The sequence below is a fragment of the Schistocerca cancellata genome, chromosome 1 (genome assembly GCF_023864275.1).
Source record: "Schistocerca cancellata isolate TAMUIC-IGC-003103 chromosome 1, iqSchCanc2.1, whole genome shotgun sequence".
Taxonomy (NCBI): Eukaryota; Metazoa; Arthropoda; class Insecta; order Orthoptera; family Acrididae; genus Schistocerca; species Schistocerca cancellata.
The window spans coordinates 549,889,309-549,909,052 of NC_064626.1; the positions used below are offsets into that span (position 1 = coordinate 549,889,309).

The 19,744-nt window shown below is 40.1% G+C and overlaps 1 protein-coding gene across 3 annotated transcripts in view; it reads right to left on the reverse strand.

Moving 5' to 3' along the window:
* The window catches only part of LOC126180242 (protein turtle homolog A), a 94,034-nt gene that overhangs the window by 42,018 nt on the left and 32,272 nt on the right, over positions 1 to 19,744 (reverse strand). For 2 of the 3 annotated variants that reach the window (XM_049924679.1, XM_049924677.1), the window contains exon 5: positions 2,200 to 2,343. In XM_049924679.1, the coding sequence (XP_049780636.1) occupies positions 2,200 to 2,343 (144 nt within the window). The remainder of the gene's footprint in view (positions 1 to 2,199; positions 2,344 to 19,744) is intronic. The other variant, XM_049924678.1, reaches the window with a different exon arrangement.

Consider the following 19,744-nt stretch of genomic DNA (forward strand, 5'->3'; position numbering starts at 1 on the left):
GGGAGCGGAAAGACTTACCTTAGGGGGAAAAAAAGAGGGAAAAAAGGACAGGTATACACTCGCACACACACACACATATCCATCCTCATATACACAGACACAAGCACAGAAGATATATATATATATATATATATATATATATATTAAATACTTTTTATTTTGTCGCTTATAAACAATTTAAAGTGATGAAACATGAAAATCTGGGTATACCATAGTAAACGACTTACTTCTGTAGGTGAATGGCATTTTTTCATAGTTTTATACTGAAAGCAGCATGACATGTGGCAATTTAAATAGAACACTGTTTGACAGTATAAAAACCATATGACATTTTTAGCATTCACCACTCAAAATGGCTGACTGTAAAAGGGCTATGCCTTGCAGGGAAAAGAACAAGGCAGAGCATTCTAATATGTACAAGAAAAACAAAAAGGCCTGGGACAGAGTGTTGCGACACTCCTGCAGTAACAGGCAGGGCACTTGATCTATAGTTATTTATGGTAACAACTTGTTTCCTAGCTACGAGACACTATTGATACATTATCCTTGATGCCATATTTTTCAAATTTAGATTTAGGAAATCACGTGACACAGTTCAAATGCTGTACTTAGATCTAGGAACACAGTACAGGCAAAAGAATGGCATTCAAAACATCCCACAACATCTGTAACCAGAGATTTTATAGCTTCAGTGGTGGACAGACCAGGCCTACAGCTGTATAGCACAGAAGATATTAGCAGATTGTTCGCAATGTAGCTGCAAAGTAGTTGTTTCACGCAGTATTCTATGACAACAGATACAATAGGAATGAGGGATACTGACCTGTAGCTGTCAGGACTGTTTCTATCTCCCTTATTATAAACTGGGGCAACAATTGTAAATTTCAAGACACCAGGGAATTTTCCAGCTTGAAGCACACAGTTTATAAAGTAAGTAATATCAATTACACATTTTAGGATGTAATTTGAGAAGCCATAGATATCTTCACTATGTGAGTTACCTTGTTTAGACACAGTTTGGTATACAATCTGGCAATTAATCTGAGTCTACTTGAAAGTAATGTGTCTCAAATCAGGTACACCTATATTGCCCAAAGTACCTTCAGAACTGTTTTCATCTGTTGCTGAGGTAGTAGATTCTCCATGACTTGCACTGCTTATGAAGAAGTTATTTAGCACATCAGGTGAGACTGGAGTCACTTGCTTCATTATGAGTTTCCCTACTATGAAGTTTCGTACCTTCCATGCTGCTTTGCATTTCCTGCTATTTGCGTTTCTGTCCTCTGTGTGTTTATTATTATTCTACCCTATATCTCTGTTTCATAACAGAATTGCCAGCTTTTGTCATGGTATACAAGGCAAAAAGCCCACCTCTTAGTTCTTTTAGATACGGGAGTAGTTATTCTTACTTGTGGGCAACATTTACTGAGTAAGTTACAGAGACTATCAATAAACATATCAAAGATAGGGCCAATGTTGTCACAGTTACTCTGAATTCCCCTCACAACCTCGAATAACCCATCCCTCAAGTGCATAATGTAATCTGCTTTTAATTTTCTGAACTTCTTAATATAGGAGGGTTGCTGTACACTATGATTAACACTTTCAATAGTCATCCATAAGCCTAGAAGAACCGGCAGCATGGGATCTACTACAACACACTGTAATTCAGTTTCTTCTGGGTTGGAAATTATATTGTCCAAGAATACATTCATGTCTAGTTAGATGTTCATGTGACACACATAATGAGTCATATAAAATGAACTGTGTAGTTGACACAATAATTTGGATGATTATATATAGACTGTTGATAGACATTTGTAAAAGAAGTTAACAGACAAAACTATGAATGGAAAATGAAGCTGATTATAAGTTCAGAAGTATGCCAGTTGAACAGTGAAGTAGGCCAGTAAACCTCAAGACAATGATAAACTATGGTGCTGTAAAAGAGTTGGAAATAAACACATTGTGACCAAAGAATAATGTCAAGTATAGCTGATACACACAATAACTTTAATACAGCCATGCTTATGATATGTTGGTTATGATTCTAACAGTATTCTTATTTTTTACATATCTGGCAATCATTATTATTTACTAGTCATTCACTTTCAAAAGCTGCATGCAGAGTTAACAGACAAAGTTAGTACATGTTGCTAAAAACTAATACTGTTGTTCCAGTTACAGAATGGTACTCACTAGATGGAATGTGACATTCCTTGTACAGCAGGTAACAAGTGCCAATAGCAAGCATCAGCAGTGTTCCCATGACGACAGCAACAGCTGCAACCCATACACGGGTGTCAAAGTTCTCAGCTCCCTCCAGCAGATGTCTGGCTAACTCTGCAGCAAACATGATAACTACAAAGATGAGCAATCATAAAGAAATTTCCTAGTCTTACAGAGCTTGCGATTTTTCAAGTACCACAGTGTTGTTAATGAAATAAGCAACTGATTTTTATCTTACTAAGCATTATGAAAATTACATCTTGTTTTAATACATGACTCTCAGTTTAACTGTCCATGAAAGATAATCAAATTACATAAAGTTACTTCAGTGGATATGCCTTTCATGACACATATGGCAAAAACATTATAGCTTATCGAAAAGTATTGTGGCAGCTTTTGCACCCAACAAATGAAGTCTTGCATTACAGCCTCACAGTCTTCAAAGTGCTGCCCAAACAGAGCATTTTTTAGGGGATCTAAACAGACGTACACCGCTGGAGGTGAAGTCAGGGCTATAAAGTAGATATTCCAAGCATTCCCTATGAAATATCTGAAATAACATGTGTTTATTTTGTGCGAAAGCAGGCATTGCCATTTAGAAGAATCACACCCATTGCCTGGAGCCCATGTCATTTTACACATATAACTAGTTGAAGTACCTACAGATCGTTCAGTAAGCTGTGGCATTAATAGTCTGATTATGAGGCTGGAATTTCAACAATATGTATGTTCCAAAAACATAGTCACCCTAACTTGCAAGACTCATGGAAGTGCTTTATACATACAAGTGCATGTGTGTGTGCATCCTATAATGAACCCTGTTAGAAAATCATCACATTCTTCAATTCAATGCAAGAGGTGCTGTGTGGATAGACCTACTCTGTTCCATTTATGAGATGGAGTCAACCATTGTGGGTCCAACATACATGAGCTACAATACATGAGCTACAATACATGAGCTACAACCTTCTAGAAACATACAACAACAAAATTTAAAATAATATGCAGTTCAGTATTACAGCATTTGTGACATATAAGGACCCGCCTCCATATATGTAAGACAAAGCATTATGACATCTGGCAAGAACTGGTCATGTTGGCAGGCCGTTCATCAATTTCATACGCAGACAACTGATTGGAATTTCTCTCACCTTTACAATGTATGCAATTTCTTGAAAACATGTTTGTGATGGAGGAGGAAGGATAACTAAATCAATTTTCCATGTGTGCTGTGATTTACATAGATTCTAATTCTATTCATGTGCATCTCCTGTACCAGTTATACGAATTACGTATTGGTGCGACGTCGTAAGCACGTGACTGCGTGTGAGATCACTCTCTAAGTTTTCATATATTTTTAGGTTTCAGATACATATTTTAATGGTTTTTGTGATAATATTTGCTATATAAGTGACTTATTAGTGGTTTCTTCATTCACCTCCACCTTTCTTGTGTTGTGACCTGATATTTGTGAGTGTTTCGTATCGAGCAACTTAACCTCTTACCTGTGTTTACATTCCGCGCTGACCAGTTGCAGCTGTAGCAGCGCTTCGAAAGCTAAGTACTAATTAATTGTTTGTGTATTGTGGTTTATTCAGGAACTTTAGAAGTCTTCAACCAGTGTTCTTGGTGTTTTCTGGTGAAATAATTTCAGAAGAAATTTTTGGGAACTGTTTTCAGTTTCATTACTGTGTCATTAGACATTTGATTTTCTTTCTGTGTTAGTCTTTTGTTATATTCTCATTTGCTGTTGATTAATACTGTGAATAATAGTAGTTACTTCCCTTGTAGAGTAAGTTTGTGATTTTTGTAGTCAGTTTTTTAACATCTTCTTATTGTACTAGTGGAAATTAGATAAAGTAGTTTTCTTGTTTCAATAACTGTAAAATTTTACCATGAGTGAGAAGTGTGGGCTTTGCTGTAGGTTCGTGAGTAGTGGATTGCGGTGTGAGACTTGTTCGAAGTATTTTCACTGGGGGGGGGGGAATGCAGTGGGGAAGCCAGTGGGCATTCTGGTGAGATCCTCTCCTGGAACTGCAGGTTATGTAGCAAGAGTAAGTTGATAGAGGAGCAGGAGCGTAAGATCTGTGTCCCTCAGGTGCAGTTGAAAAACGCACAGGAGGAGCTAGATAGGATGAGGAGGGAGAAGGGGGTTGGGAAATGGGAGCTGATGTTGGCAAGATATCTGCTAGGAGAAGGAGATTTTCAGACAGTTTTACTATTGGTGTTTGCAATAGATATGACCAACTGTCAGAGTCTAGTGGAGAGGAATCTCTAGTAGCTGTAGATGTAGGAAGTATGCAGCAGACCTCAGCAGTTACGGTGGCTAGGACAGTTGCAAAGTCTAAGAGAAAGAAGAAGGTTCTGCTGTTAGGTAGTTCTCATGGTAGAGGTGTAGGCCAGCAGTTGCAGGAAGTGTTGGCGAGTGAGTACCAGGTCACCAGCATTGTGAAGCCTAATGCAGGATTGGCTCAGGTGACTGTTAACATAGGGGGGTTATGTAGGGATTTTACTAAAGAGGATCAGGTAGTGATTGTGGGTGGGGCTGGTAATAGTATTGATAGGGATGGGGAGTATGACATAGATGGTGACCTGGAAAAGATAGCCACTCAGACTGGCAACACGAACGTGCATTTCGTGGAACTGTTTCAGTGTCACGATCGGCCTCATCTTAATACAGCCGTCAAGCGTAAGAACATGAGACTTGGGGGTGCGCTGATGACAGAAGGCATGAGTCACATTTCAGTGGTGTTGGTGGAGTCTATCAGCACGACAGGTTTCACTAGACATGGCCTGCACCTCAACAGGTATGGAAAGGGGAGGTTGGCGAAGCTTATAGGTGACACCATAGGTGGGGGTGGTGGGATCACTCATGGGAAATTCCTGTACTAGTGGGTGTTAGAGCTGCACTTTTTTTTTAGATTGAAGTCAGTTGATAGGTATTCCTGCTTAAGGGGAGTCTCTCTAACAAAGAAACCACTTTCGACAAAGCTTAGGTATCCGAGTAATGAGGGAATTAGTATATTTCATCAAAATATACAAGGTATTAGAGATGAAATTATTGGTATATCTGAACACTTCTTAAATAAGGAGATGATTCAGAGGCTTCCTTTACCAGGATACAGGTTGGCTGGCAGCTTTTCTAGGAGCTCTTTGCGGTGTGGGGGAGTAGCCATGTATGTGAAAAACGGTATCCCGTTTGAGTCAATTAATGTTTCAAAGTACTGCACTGAAAAGGTGTTTGAATGTTGTGCAGGTGTGGTTAAATTTAGTGGAGTTAGACTTCTAACTGTTGTTATTTATAGATCCCCAGACTCAGATTTCACAACATTTTTGCTAAAGCTGCAGGAGGTTCTTGGTTCATTTTACAGGAAATACAAAAAGTCAGTTATATGTGGTGACTTCAATATTAATTGTATAAGTGATTGTGCAAGGAAAAGGATGCTGGTAGACCCCCTTAATTCATATAATCTTATGCAAACCGTATTCTTTCAACGAGAGTGCAAGGGAACAGTAGAACAACCATTTTGTTCATTCCTCATTACTAGAAGGGCATTCTGTTAGCAAAAAAGTGAATGGCCTTTCAGATCATGATGCACAAGTTTTAACTCTAAAAGATTTTTGTGCTGCAACACATGTTAAACAACTTTTTAGGAAAGCTGATCCAGTTGCTATAGAGACCTTTGTAAACCTCATCGAGGAACAAGAGTGGCAAGATGTTTATAGTGCTGATACAGTAGATGATAAATATAATGCTTTCCTCAAGACTTTTCTTGTGCTTTTTGAAAGCTGCTTTCCATTAGAACGTTCAAAACAGGGTACTAGCACAAACAGGCAGCCTGGGTGGCTGACTAGAGGGATAAGAATATCCTGTAGAACAAAGTGGCAATTATATCAAAACGTTAGAAACAATCAAAATCTAAATGCAGCAGCCCATTACAAACGGTATTGTAAGGTGCTTAAAAAAGTTATTAGGAAGGCAAAAAGTATGTGGTATGCAGATAGAATAGCTAAGTCTCAGGATAAAATTAAAACCATATGGTCAGTCGTAAAGGAAGTGGCAGGTCTGCAGAGACAGGTCAAGGATATAGAATCAGTGCGTAGTGGGAATGTCCGTTTTACCGATAAGTCGCATATATGTACAGTATTTAATAATCACTTTCTGAATATAGCAGGTGAACTAAATAGAAACCTAGTCCCAACAGGGAATCATAAAGCACTCATAGAAAAAAGTGTTCCGAGACTGTTACCTGAAATGCTCCTCCACGATACTGACAAGAGGGAGATTGAGTTAATAATTAAATCACTAAAGACCAAGAACTCTCATGGATATGACGAGGTATCTAGCAGAATACTGAAGTATTGTTCTATGGATGTTAGCCCAGTACTTAGCCATATCTGTAACTTTTCCTTTAGGAGTGGTCGGTTTCCTGACCGATTAAAGTACTCGGTAGTGAAGCCATTTTATAAAAAGGGAGACAGGGATAATGTTGACAATTATAGACCTATTTCTATGCCATCGGTGTTTGCTAAAGTTATCAAGAAGGTTGTATATACAAGGTTACTGGAGCATTTAAATTCACATAATTTGCTGTCAAATTTACAGTTTGGTTTTAGAAATGGTTTAACAACTGAAAATGTTATATTCTCTTTTCTCTGTGAGGTGGACAGATTAAATAAAAGGTTGCAAACACTAGGTGTTTTCTTTGATTAGACAAAGGCTTTTGACTGTGTTGAGCACAAAATATTACTGCAGAAGTTGGACTATTATGGAGTAAGGGGAGTAGCTTACAATTGGTTTGCCTCTTACTTTAAGAACAGAAAGCAGAAGGTAATTCTCCGCAATATTGAGAGTGGTATGGTTGTTCAGTACCAATGGAGCACTGTTAAGTGGGGCTTTCCCCAAGGGTCGGTGCTGGGGCCACTGCTGTTTCTTATTTATATAAATTATATGCCTTCTAGTATTACAGGTGATTCAAAAATATTTCTGTTTGCTGATGACACCAGCTTGGTAGTGAAGGATCTTGTGTGTAATATTGAAACATTATCAAATAATGTAGTTCCTGAAATCAATTTGTGGCTTGTGGAAAATAATTTGATGCTAAATCACAGTAAGACTCAGTTTTTACAGTTTCTAACTCACAATTCAACGAGAACTGATATTTTGATCAGACAGAATGGGCATATTATAAGTGAGACGGAACAGTTCAAGTTCCTAGGTATTCGGATAGATAGTAAGCTGTTGTGGAAAGCCCGTGTTCAGGATCTTGTTCAGAACCTAAATGCTGCTTTATTTACCATTAGAACAGTATCTGAAATAAGAGACAGTTCAACATGAAAAGTAGTCTACTTCGCATATTTTCATACGCTTATGTCATATGGTATTATTTTTGGGGGTAATTCTTCTGATTCAAAAAGGGTATTTTTCCCTGCAGTGACCAATTTTTCTACCTATTCCAACTTGCAGTATCATTTATATTTGGCGATCCTGGTATTGATGGATTGTCCAACTGTTCCACCATGGGATTTTCTACATTTACACACTAAGCAGCATATTCCCACACACTGCAATTGGGTTCCTTTTGTCCTTTGCCAATCTGAGACATTTTTTGATCACCTTGATCAGTTTGTAAATAGTCTTTAAACTATGTTTGCACAATATATGGATGATTCTGCTTATCACCCTGGGGACGTATGGGAGAAATGTCATGCCTGATCATTCTTATTCTAAGCTGTCATTTCACTGAGTGATAGGTTTTGTAACATTTCTTATGCAATTGTTGTAGCACTGACTGCTCTTTAGAATACATTCCAGGTGTTGTGTCTTGGGTCCAAGTTGCTTCAGCTCACATATTCATCTTGTGTGCATTAATCATTCCTCTTTTCTGCCTCAGATGATTTGAAAGGTTTGTGCTGAAATCAGTTGGTAAGTGCCTATTTAGATACAAGCTGTTTCCTAGGTTCTTACCATTCCTCATAACCAGCATATCTAAAAAGGGTAACTGTTGTTCTTTTGCTACCTCCAGTGTAAATTTTATGTACCTAGTGTTGCTGACACACCCATAACACACATTAGATTTATGGAGTGACAAGTCTGGCGCCAGTCTTTTGAAATGCCTATGCCTAAAATAAATAAAAGGACAAACCTACTAGAGTAAGTGAACTATCAGTGGTGACACCTTCAACCTATTTATAGAAATCATCTTTCCGCGTGGTGATCTCCTGTGCAAAAAGGGAACCAATAAACTCCAAAGTCAGTGAGTGGCACTCTGGTATAAAAAAAAAAAATAATAAAAAAAATGCAATGTCAAAACTGACCAGGGTTTTTCAGTTTCTTCAGCTTCTCAGTGAAAAGTCCCAAGCCCTTCATGTACGTGTCTTTCCCACGTGTAGCTGAAGAAGAGAGGCCTTCTCTTTCAATAGTTCGTATGTTGGTGAGTCAGGAGTGCTCGAAAAGATTAAGCATAGATTTGATGCAGCAGGTCTCACGGAATATGAATTGGTTAATCACAGCATCCTCTCTCTCTAGGCAGATGCACAGAGGAATCTGCTCAACACAGTAGTCCTATCATCTTGGCTGTAATGTGATGTACCATTAAGGTCAACTGCAAGTGTTTCAAGCTCATAGACATATATACTGGCGAAAAATTTGCCCCTCTGTTTCAGCCACATATGAGAAAGTCCAACACATACATAAAAGGCTAGAGGCATTTCACTGAGAAGCTGAAGAAACTAGAACTTGGAAAAAGAATCTCACTAACTGTAGTGGATGAAATGCTCACGGACTGCTCGTGGGAAATGGTACTACAGAGGCAGGCAGTCATGATCCATTTCAGGTTTCACTGGATCAGATAGTAGTCCTAGCTATTAAGCATGCACACAAAACAATAACCATCTGAATGAAAAGTACACCTACGCATTCAGGTAACTCACGATAATTCCATTAGGCAAGCTGCAATTCCTCTTCCTGTATTGTAGTCCAATGTGACCAGCAGTTTTCCTGTTATTAATTTCATAACATCACTCTCAGCAAAGACACCTGAAAATGTCACCACATACGTGCACGATATGTGCGATGTTGGGCAAATGTGTTCTCAGTCTGATAGGATACTGTTGTATATTGCATGTCTAAAATTAACTGGAGACACAATATCTTATGTACATTCCATACAATCACTGTGCAAAGCCAGCAGCTTTGATGTACTGGCCATAGGGTTAACTGAATGATACATCAACAAAGCTGTGAGATTTTACCGGATCACATTGTCCAACACCTGTCAACAGAAGGGACAAGATTTTGAAGTTTCTGCCGACTGATCCACTCAGTTTGTTTCATACTGATGTCCTGGGACCAGACAAAGGGACAAATGATGGGCTTTATGTTGAGGCAGTTTCCAGAGCTATGGACATGTTTAACTAGGTGATAAATCTGCAAATTAAAAGTGGAATAAAATTTGTCTCTCCCACCCCATCTTCACAAGAGGCACTGCTGGGAGAAAAAGTAAAGTATTTTGTCTTGTCTTCCTTTCATGGGAATGATTCTCTGCATGTATTCACTGCAGAGACAAACTGGAGGCATTGTAACCATGCAGCTCATACAGCCAATAAATGTTGTGACCTCAGCTATTCTAACTGTAAAAGAAATCGGTCACCTTATTACTGAATGTGATCGTTTGCATAATATGCTAAACAGAGGCTGCAGCATATTTTGAGGGCATGGAGGTAATGGGAAATAGAATAGAATCCAGTGTAGTAGCAGCTGCTTTGAGCTCCCAATGAATCCATTAATCTTGTTAGTTAGCAAGGGTTAACTGAGATGGCGAACGTAACTGTGAAAGGCAACTTGAAGGGAAAACCAATGAACAATTTAATCAACACAGATGCTCATATCAGTTGACTACTTTCAGGTCCTGGTGAAAAACAGGCATTAAAGCCATCAGTGGATTCAGAACATAAACTATTAATCCACTGAAAACATGCCATGCTGAGATGGGGATCAATGAAGGAAAATATAATTTTGACATGGAACTGCTTAGGAGAAGAGGACAGGATTTTTATGTTATTTCTGGGAATGCTGTGCTGCCTTCAGAGAATTGTGGACTTTAGGTTGCAAACTGTCCAACTAGGTGACTCAGTGCACCAATTTGTTAACGAAAACACTTCAAAGGCATGAGTGAGTCATGTAAAAAATCCTCCTTCCTTAGCTAACACCAAACCGTGTACCTTAGTGTTGACTGCTCACAATTCTGAATTTATGTATGATGGAATGGGTAAAATTCTCTGGATGACAACAGAGATCAACCCACCAACCCACCCACCCACCCACCCACCCGCCCACCCACCCACCCGCCCACCCACCTGATAAACCCACCCACCACAAACAAAGTGCAAGAACACCTCCAAGTAGATGGGAAACAAAGCATTTGCAGAGCCAAATGTATTAACAGAGAAATGTGTGTTTCTGTGTGCTTAGATAACTTCGGAGCACATGAAGTAATAACTCTACATGGAGCAGTAATGGCCAGTGTACAAGAAATAGTGTCTCAGGAAATTTATGGGACTCATAATTGTTGTGTTAGAAGACACGGGAAGTAGTCCTTTAAGGACCAAAAAATGTTGATGAACTGGGAAGTGTCCCCTTCGTGCCACCTACCCAACTGAGATAAATTATTACATTTTTCAGAGTAAGTGAGGAACCCATTGCAGCAGGTATTAGACAAATTTGCAGGGTTGTTTAAGGAAAAATAATATTTACACAGACCTAAAACAGAATGAAATTCCAACAGGGGATGCATGGGCATCATTTCCTATCACTTACAGTCAGTCACAGACTACAGGGTTCAACAGAAGTTAGATGTTGGAACGAGACTACGAGCAACACCCATTGTCATAGTACCTGAAATGAGCATCAATGGGGGAGAAAGCTTACTGCCTTTGTGCTGATATATGAGAAGTAAATTGTGGTACAACACAAGATACATATCTGCTGCCCCCCCTCCCCCTATCAATGAAACTCTACACCAAACTCCAAACTGCAACTATTTCACCACCTTAGATATGTGGATGGGTTCTCATTAAATACCCACAGCCCCTCAGGATAGACCCAAGATGGCATTTGCTATGCCTTCTGGTCTAGGTGAATTCCTCAGAATGCCTTTTGGACTAAGAAATACACCTGTTACTTTACAACAGTTTGCACATTTTCTATTTTGTGGACTGAAATTCACCATGTGTCTGGTACTGCTTAGGATATCACTGTCTTCTCGTGATCATGAAAGGTCCCAGAACTGCTCTCATTAATAAACAGTCACAATGCCCGTATAGTACTAGGGACAGAAAGTTGGCTGAAACCAGACGTAAACAGTAATGAAATCCTAAACTCAGATTGGAATGTATACCGCAGAGACAGGCTGGACAGTGAAGGGGAAGGCGTATTTATAGCGATAAGAAGTGCAATAGTATTGAAGGAAATTGACAGAGATCCGAAATACGAAATAATTTGGGTGAACGTCACGGTTAAAGCAGGCTCAGACATGGTAATTGGATGTCTCTATAGGCCCCCTGGCTCAGCAGCTGTTGTGGCTGAGCACCTGAAGGATAATTTGGAAAATATTTTGAGTAGATTTCCCCACCATGTTATAGTTCTGGGTGGAGATTTTAATTTGCCAGATATAGATTGAGAGACTCCAACGTTCATAACGGGTGGCAGGGACAAAGAATCCAGTGAATTTTTTTAAAGTGCTTTATCTGAAAACTATCTTGAGCAGTTAAACAGAGAACCGACTCGTGGCGATAACATATTAGACCTTCTGGTGACAAACAGACCCGAACTATTTGAAACAGTTAACGAAGAACAGGGAATCAGCGATCATAAAGCGGTTACTGCATCGATGATTTCAGCCATAAATAGAAATATTAAAAAAGGTAGGAAGATTTTTCTGTTTAGCAAAAGTGACAAAAAGCAGATTTCAGAGTACCTGACAGCTCAACACAAAAGTTTTGTCTCAAGTACACATAGTGTTGAGGATCAGTGGACAAAGTTCAAAACCATCGTACAATATGCGTTAGATGAGTATGTGCCAAGCAAGATCGTAAGAGGTGGAAAAGAGCCACCGTGGTACAACAACTGCTGCGGAAGCAAAGGGAACTTCACAGCAAACATAAACATAGCCAAAGCCTTGCCGACAAACAAAAATTACGCGAAGCGAAATGTAGTGTGAGTAGGGCTATGCGAGAGGCGCTCAATGAATTCGAAAGTAAAGTTCTATGTACTGACTTGGCAGAAAATCCCAAGAAATTTTGCTCTTATGTCAAAGCGGTAGGTGGATCAAAACAAAATGTCCAGACACTCTGTGACCAAAATGGTACTGAAACAGAGGATGACAGACTAAAGGCCGAAATACTAAATGTCTTTTTCCAAAGCTGTTTCACAGAGGAAGACTGAACTGTAGTTCCTTCTCTAGATTGTCACACAGATGACAAAATGGTATATATCGAAATAGACGACAGAGGGATAGAGAAACAATTAAAATCGGTCAAAAGAGGAAAGGCCGCTGGACCTGATGGGATACCAGTTCGATTTTACACAGAGTACGCGAAGGAACTTGCCCCCCTTCTTGCAGAGGTGTACTGTAGGTCTCTAGAAGAGCGTAGCGTTCCAAAAGATTGGAAAAGGGCACAGGTCATCCCCGTTTTCAAGAAGGGACGTCGAACAGATGTTCAGAACTATAGACTTATATCTCTAACATTGATCAGTTGTAGAATTTTGGAACACGTATTATGTTCGAGTATAATGACTTTTCTGGAGACTAGAAATCTACTCTGTAGGAATCAGCATGGGTTTCGAAAAAGACGGTCGTGTGAAACCCAGCTCGCGCTATTTGTCCACGAGACTCAGAGGATCATAGACACGGGTTCCCAGGTAGATGCAGTGTTTCTTGACTTCCGCAAGGCGTTCGATACAGTTCCCCACAGTCGTTTAATGAGCAAAGTAAGAGCATATGGACTATCAGACCAATTGTGTGATTGGATTGAAGAGTTCCTAGATAACAGAACGCGGCATGTCATTCTCAATGGAGAGAAGTCTTCCGAAGTAAGAGTCATTTCAGGTGTGCCGCAGGGGAGTGTCATAGGACCGTTGTTATTCACAATATACATAAATGACCTTGTGGATGACATCGGAAGTTCACTGAGGCTTTTTGCAGATGATGCTGTGGTGTATCGAGAGGTTGTAACAATGGAAAATTGTACTGAAATGCAGGAGGATCTGCAGGGAATTGACGCATGGTGCAGGGAATGGCAATTGAATCTCAATGTAGACAAGTGTAATGTGCTGCGAATACATAGAAAGATAGATCCCTTATCATTTAGCTACAAAATAGCAGGTCAGCAACTGGAAGCAGTTAATTCCATAAATTATCTGGGAGTACGCATTAGGAGTGATTTAAAATGGTTGATCATATAAAGTTGATCGTCGGTAAAGCAGATGCCAGACTGAGATTCATCAGAAGAACCCTAAGGAAATGCAATCCGAAAACAAAGGAAGTAGGTTACAGTACACTTGTTCGCCCACTGCTTGAATACTGCTCAGCAGTGTGGGATCCGTACCAGATAGGGTTGATAGAAGAGATAGAGAAGATCCAACGGAGAGCAGCGCGCTTTGTTACAGGATCATTTAGTAATTGCGAAAGCGTTACGGAGATGATAGATAAACTCCAGTGGACGACTCTGCAGGAGAGACGTTCAGTAGCTCGGTATGGGCTTTTGATAAAGTTTCGAGAACATACCTTCACCGAAGAGTCAAGCAGTATATTGCTCCCTCCTACGTATATCTCACGAAGAGATCATGAGGATAAAATCAGAGAGATTAGAGCCCACACAGACGCATACTGAGAATTCTTTCCACGAACAATACGAGACTGGAATAGAAGGGAGAACCGGTAGATGTACTCAAGGTACCCTCCACCACACACCGTCAGGTGGCTTGCGGAGTATGGATGTAGATGTAGATGTAGATCAATCAAGGAATGTGCAGAATGCTTAAGAAGAGTACTGTCACGTATATGAAGTTCTAACTTGAGCCTAAAAGTATTCTTTTGAAAAGTCTCCGCTGCAATAACTTGGGCCACAAATTATGTTCAGTGGGCATCAAACTCATTCCAAGCTTTATAGAAGCTGTTGATGACTTTCCTGCTTTGAAAAATGTAAAAGAACTACAATCATTTCTGGGTCTCGCACAGTACAATCACAGATTCATGTAAGATAATGCCAAGGACATAAAGCCTATATTACTGAAAAAGGGAGTAACTTTCAATTGGTGCACTGAATATGATGTGGCAACACAACAAATCAAATACATTTTGACAAAATCTCACCTACTAGTTTATCTGGACTTTGAAAAACCTTTCATTCCACTGTATGAAGCTCCTGATTATGTACTGGCTGTGGTCTAAGTCAAGAATAAAACAGTATTGTGAAACCAATTAATTATACAACCTGATAGTTTAATAATAAAAAAATTAATTACAGCACCACCAAGACAAAAAGCACTTCAGTGCCATATTATTGCACAGTATCATGACAGTATTCAAGCTTGTGATTAAATATTGGCAGAAAGGTCAACAATGTGACACTGAAGATCATATTCGTGCCTGCACGTCTTGTGCACAGGATGCACAACAAATTAAGCCTAATATTCCACTGCAAACACTACCTGAGGTTTCAAACAGATCCTCGGAAATAGTAGCTCTGAACATCCTAGAAATATTTCCACAACAGAGCAAGAAAATAAATACATACTGTTGATCACTGATCACTTCTCGTATTTCCTAGTCCTGATCACCACTGCCGACATGACAGCAGAAACTGTGGCAAGAGTACTAGTTACACATTTGGTTCTACCCTTTAGACATCATGATGCAATACTTTACAGTTCAAGGAACAAATTTCATTCTTCATTATTTCTTCAAGTCTGTAAAAGTTTAAGAAATAGGAAATGTATGTCAATACCTTTTTGTTCTACAATGAATGGAACACAGTCTTATTACATGACTGAAACCCACAATGACAGGGAAAGATATTTGCTGTAATTACATATGCCTATTATAGAGTTGACTCAGTATACTCCCTTCGAGGTAGTTTAGGGGTGAAAAATGAACTCCCTTTTAATTAGAAAAATTAGCAGCAGGTGTTGATTCAGGTGAAGTTAAAGGACTAACAAGGAGACTGATAGTCATACAGAAGACAGTGCAACAGAAAAACTCTAGGGTGTCACTAGGCAACTAATAAGAGGTAATAACGATATAATTTTACAATCATATCAGATGACAAATCCTGCAATTAAAAAGGGAAGAATGATGAAATTCTCCCCATCTTACAAAAGATCATACTGGATTTTGCAACTCACATCACCAGTGAATGCTGTACTACAATTAGCTGAATGCACTCCATCATGCATTTTGACACCCTACAGTATGTGGCACCACTACTAGCGGTAAGCTCTGTCAATCCTCTGCAAGCCACACCTGGTACTTCACAAAGGATTAAACAATATAAGAAGTTTTCACTCCCAGCACCCAACAGATACGCTCTCCATCCTGATCAGCAGTACGGATTAAGATTGATGACTGAACTCTGTTTCTTCTAACTGTGTTTTGATAATTATGATGAAGGAAATTAAATTTTTATTGATAAAAAAATTGAGAAAGCTTTCATTACAAGTTAAAAGTGAACCTTGCACTAGTACTTTCTGCAGGCCAGTAAAGTTAACACTTAGACTGAATTTCTGCAATAACCAACCAAAATACTTGAGCAACCACTGAAAAACAACTTATTCTTATTGATTTTTATTAAAAGATGTATTTTATGCATGTAGTCTGTGGCTTTGTTCATAAATGTAAGTAACACTCACAGATTAGGCCTTTAAGCCTTTTCCGACTGTCTGACTGCTGCCTACAAAGTAGTAGAAGGAGCAATCTACGATCATGGAACATGTGATCAGCATGTCGCTTATTCCTCCAGTCATTATTCCCTACATCAGAAAAATCTGAGGAGGTACCAGGAATCTAATCTGGCTCCTCCTGCATCGAAGGTAGTGACTCGAACCACTTGGCTATGGAGGTGGTGGGCTTTGTTGGTACCATGATTATTTTGTTCATCTAACTGTCTCATTACTTCACCTGCCTGGACGTGGACATATAAGCTCATGCTATTTTAAGCTCTATTTAAGAAGTGCCACGTAATTTAGAGCTGAGGTGGCTATCTCTTTGTATTCTCTTTTGCATTCCCTTCAATGAGCTTTTTGTGAAATGTAGTTTACCCCGGTAAGAGCTACAAGCCCAGTCTGTTTATGTTAACCTACGTAATGTTGGTCAGATATTTTCTGAAGACTCTCTGTCTATTTTTTGATTCTGAAGATCAGCATCCAATTTCCTGTGTTTTACACTCTATGCTTTCTTTACCACTAAAAAGCATGTATCAGGTTCACCTTATTATTCCCATTTATTGTACCTGTATGACATTGTCGCTGAACATCCAGTCGGCGCACCACAATCTTTCTTGCAGTCATTACGCTGCCTCTGTATTAGTATGGCAGCCCTCAGACATTACTGCATGCTGGAATGCGGTAGCAATAAGATGCTGGACCACTGTTTGTCTCACTGCTCCATGGAACACACAAATAAAGTTAACAAATGACACAGCACTCATGGGTCCTGCCCTTATAATACAGAAATTGACTCGAAGAACTGGAAACAACGAATTATCCTAAATCTCTCCAACCTGCTATCTCCATGAAGGAGAAGCTACTTCATTACATGCCTTAAGGTATCATTTTGATGCCCATCTATTTACTGTGACCTCTTGACTTCAGCTACAAAGGTGAAGTAGGAATCCAATTAAGTGTCCAACACTTTGGCTTTTGATACACCATCACGAACTGAACAGGCAGTCACGTCCTTTAAAATCCTTCCTAAAAAGCATCTGATACAATGTGTCCTTTTATTTAATAACATACTAAAAAAATGCTGTGCTTATTTCTCTGCTACTGCAATGTGAATGAACCCTTATATTTAAAGTTCTACTTCCCCCTGTGTCATGTATTTTCTCATGCATTTGTTATGGGCAGGCTTGGAAGAGTTTTCTACAGCAGCTAAGCAACAGTGTGGAAGATGAATCTAAGACGTGGCAGTAACAATATTCCGTAGTTCTAGCATAATTTGTTCACACAAGATAGCAGCCTGGTGCTTCTGCAGTGAGCATCTTGAGTCGGCTCATTGTCGGTGTGGGCAACGAGTATGTATGACAAGTGTTACAGCCTAGTTACTCATAGGGTAGCCAAGTGTGCTACTCGCTCCTGCTTCACGCCTTCTCTCCCAGAGAGAGGGCTGATGGTACCAGGTTACTTCTCCTCCTGTTGCCTCTCCTGGGCAGCCATCATGTATTAGTGATGCATCATGAGCTCCATCCCTAATCTCTGCTATTCTGCCTCCACATGGTTTTTTGCTGAAGAGCTTTTAAATACCACATGTGAATTCCATGTACAGAAATACTTTAATATTTTCTTTCCTTTCTTCTATATGCCCACGTTATGGTGCGCGACGTCATTGTTCGTTCGGCCCCTGTTAGGGAGGTCCGGCAATGGGCCCTGCAGTTAGAAGCCCCTCCCTTGAGGAAGTCCTGTCCATTGTTCAATCGTATGAAGTCTCTCATGCCACAGGTAAACAGTTGGAAGCATGGTGCGACGTCGCGGCGGTTCAGGGCGGCGCGGCCGTGTCCACTGCGTCCGGGGTGGACGACGTGCGAGCGGTACACTCCGGCCGTTACGGCCGCTCCCGCGCGGCGCGTAAACAGAGTTCCGGCCACCTGCCCCTGTTACCGTCCTGTGCGTCGTGCTATACACGTCATGATCAGTCAGAGTGCCCCCAGCGTTGGGCCGTTTGTCGCAAATGTAATTAAAAAGGACACATTGCTAAAGTTTGCCGCTCAGCCTCAAAAGAATCGAAGGAAGCAGGTACAGAGGACATGGGCGTTGACATTCAGGAAGTTTCATTGGGCCAGGCTCCCGACGCATCAGCACACAAACTCTTTATTGAGGTGTCGGTTCGGTCACGCCGATTACAACTGCAAGTTGATACGGGCGCGGCAGTTTCTTTGTTGAATGCACAAACTTACTCCGACCTAGGGTCGCCCCCATTGGCACCAGTCTACAGGCGTCTACGCGGTTATGGTAAACAGTTCATTCCTCTACTGGGTCAATTCACTACCGACGTGACTTACAAATCAGTCACTCGGCCTATTATTTTTATTGTTGTCAGTGATGCGAGCTCTGCTAACCTTTTTGGCTTGGATGCCTTTCAGGCTTTCGGTTTTTCTATTGCTGACACCATACAGTTGATCTCCGAATACGTTCCCTATCAATCATTGGAAGCTTTGATCTCTGATTTTCCGGATATCTTTGAGGAGGGCCTGGGGTGTGTTTCAGACTTTGAACCTCACTTAATGTTGAAGGCGTCGGCTCGCCCGCGTTTTCTACGCGCAAGGCAGATCCTCTTGGCTCTCCGCCCTCAGGTAAAAGAAGAGCTAGACCAGCTGACAGCCCTCGGGGTCGTTCTTCCAATTTCTTCTAGTGAGTGGGCTTCACCCCTCATTATTGTAAGGAAACCCTCGGGAAAATTATGTCTTTGTGGCGATTTCAAGGCCACCATTAATTCCCAATTGGTGGTGGACACCTATCCTTTGCCTCGTGCTGATGAATTGTTCTCCGCTGTGGCAGGAGGCCAATATTTTTCGAAAATCGATCTTTCGGAGGCTTATCATCAGATACCACTTGATGAGGACTCCAAACGGCTGGCGGTCGTCAACACCCCATTTGGCCTTTACCAATACCAGATGTAGGGAAGCAGCCTACTCACGCCTTATCAGATTCACATCAGTCTTTCCATTGTGTGCCAGCCAGTCTGCTGTAACTAGCTCTGACGTCATAAATGTTGCGCAATACTTTAAAAATCAAGTAAATAACCTGAAATGTTTCTAGCATGTCAGGAGTAATACTAAATCAATATGTGTTGAATATCAGTTCAATAACTTGAACCATTTTCGAAATTTGGATGTTTTTCTGTAAAAATCATTGGCGCAACAGAAAAGAGCTAGAAACTTAAAAATGTATATTTAGATTCCTTTTGCATAATAATTTAGTAGAAACAATATTCTGGATCTCACAAATTAAAATTTTAGTTGAAATTCATTATTTTCTGGTTTTTATCTTAAAAATTAAGGAAGCAAGATAGATTAAGTAGGCGAATAAATAAAGCTAGGATGTTTAAATTTAAGTAGAAGGGAGAACCACTATAACCATAAAGATGTGAGAAGTTTCAACTGAATAACTATAAAACTATAGCAATAGCGTATCTCCAAAGGGCAAGTTCAGAGCTCGTCTACTGCGTGTAGTGTAATTAAATTAATTATCTTGCCCAAAATATTTGACTTAGCCATGTCAGACTTTTATTATGACTACTTA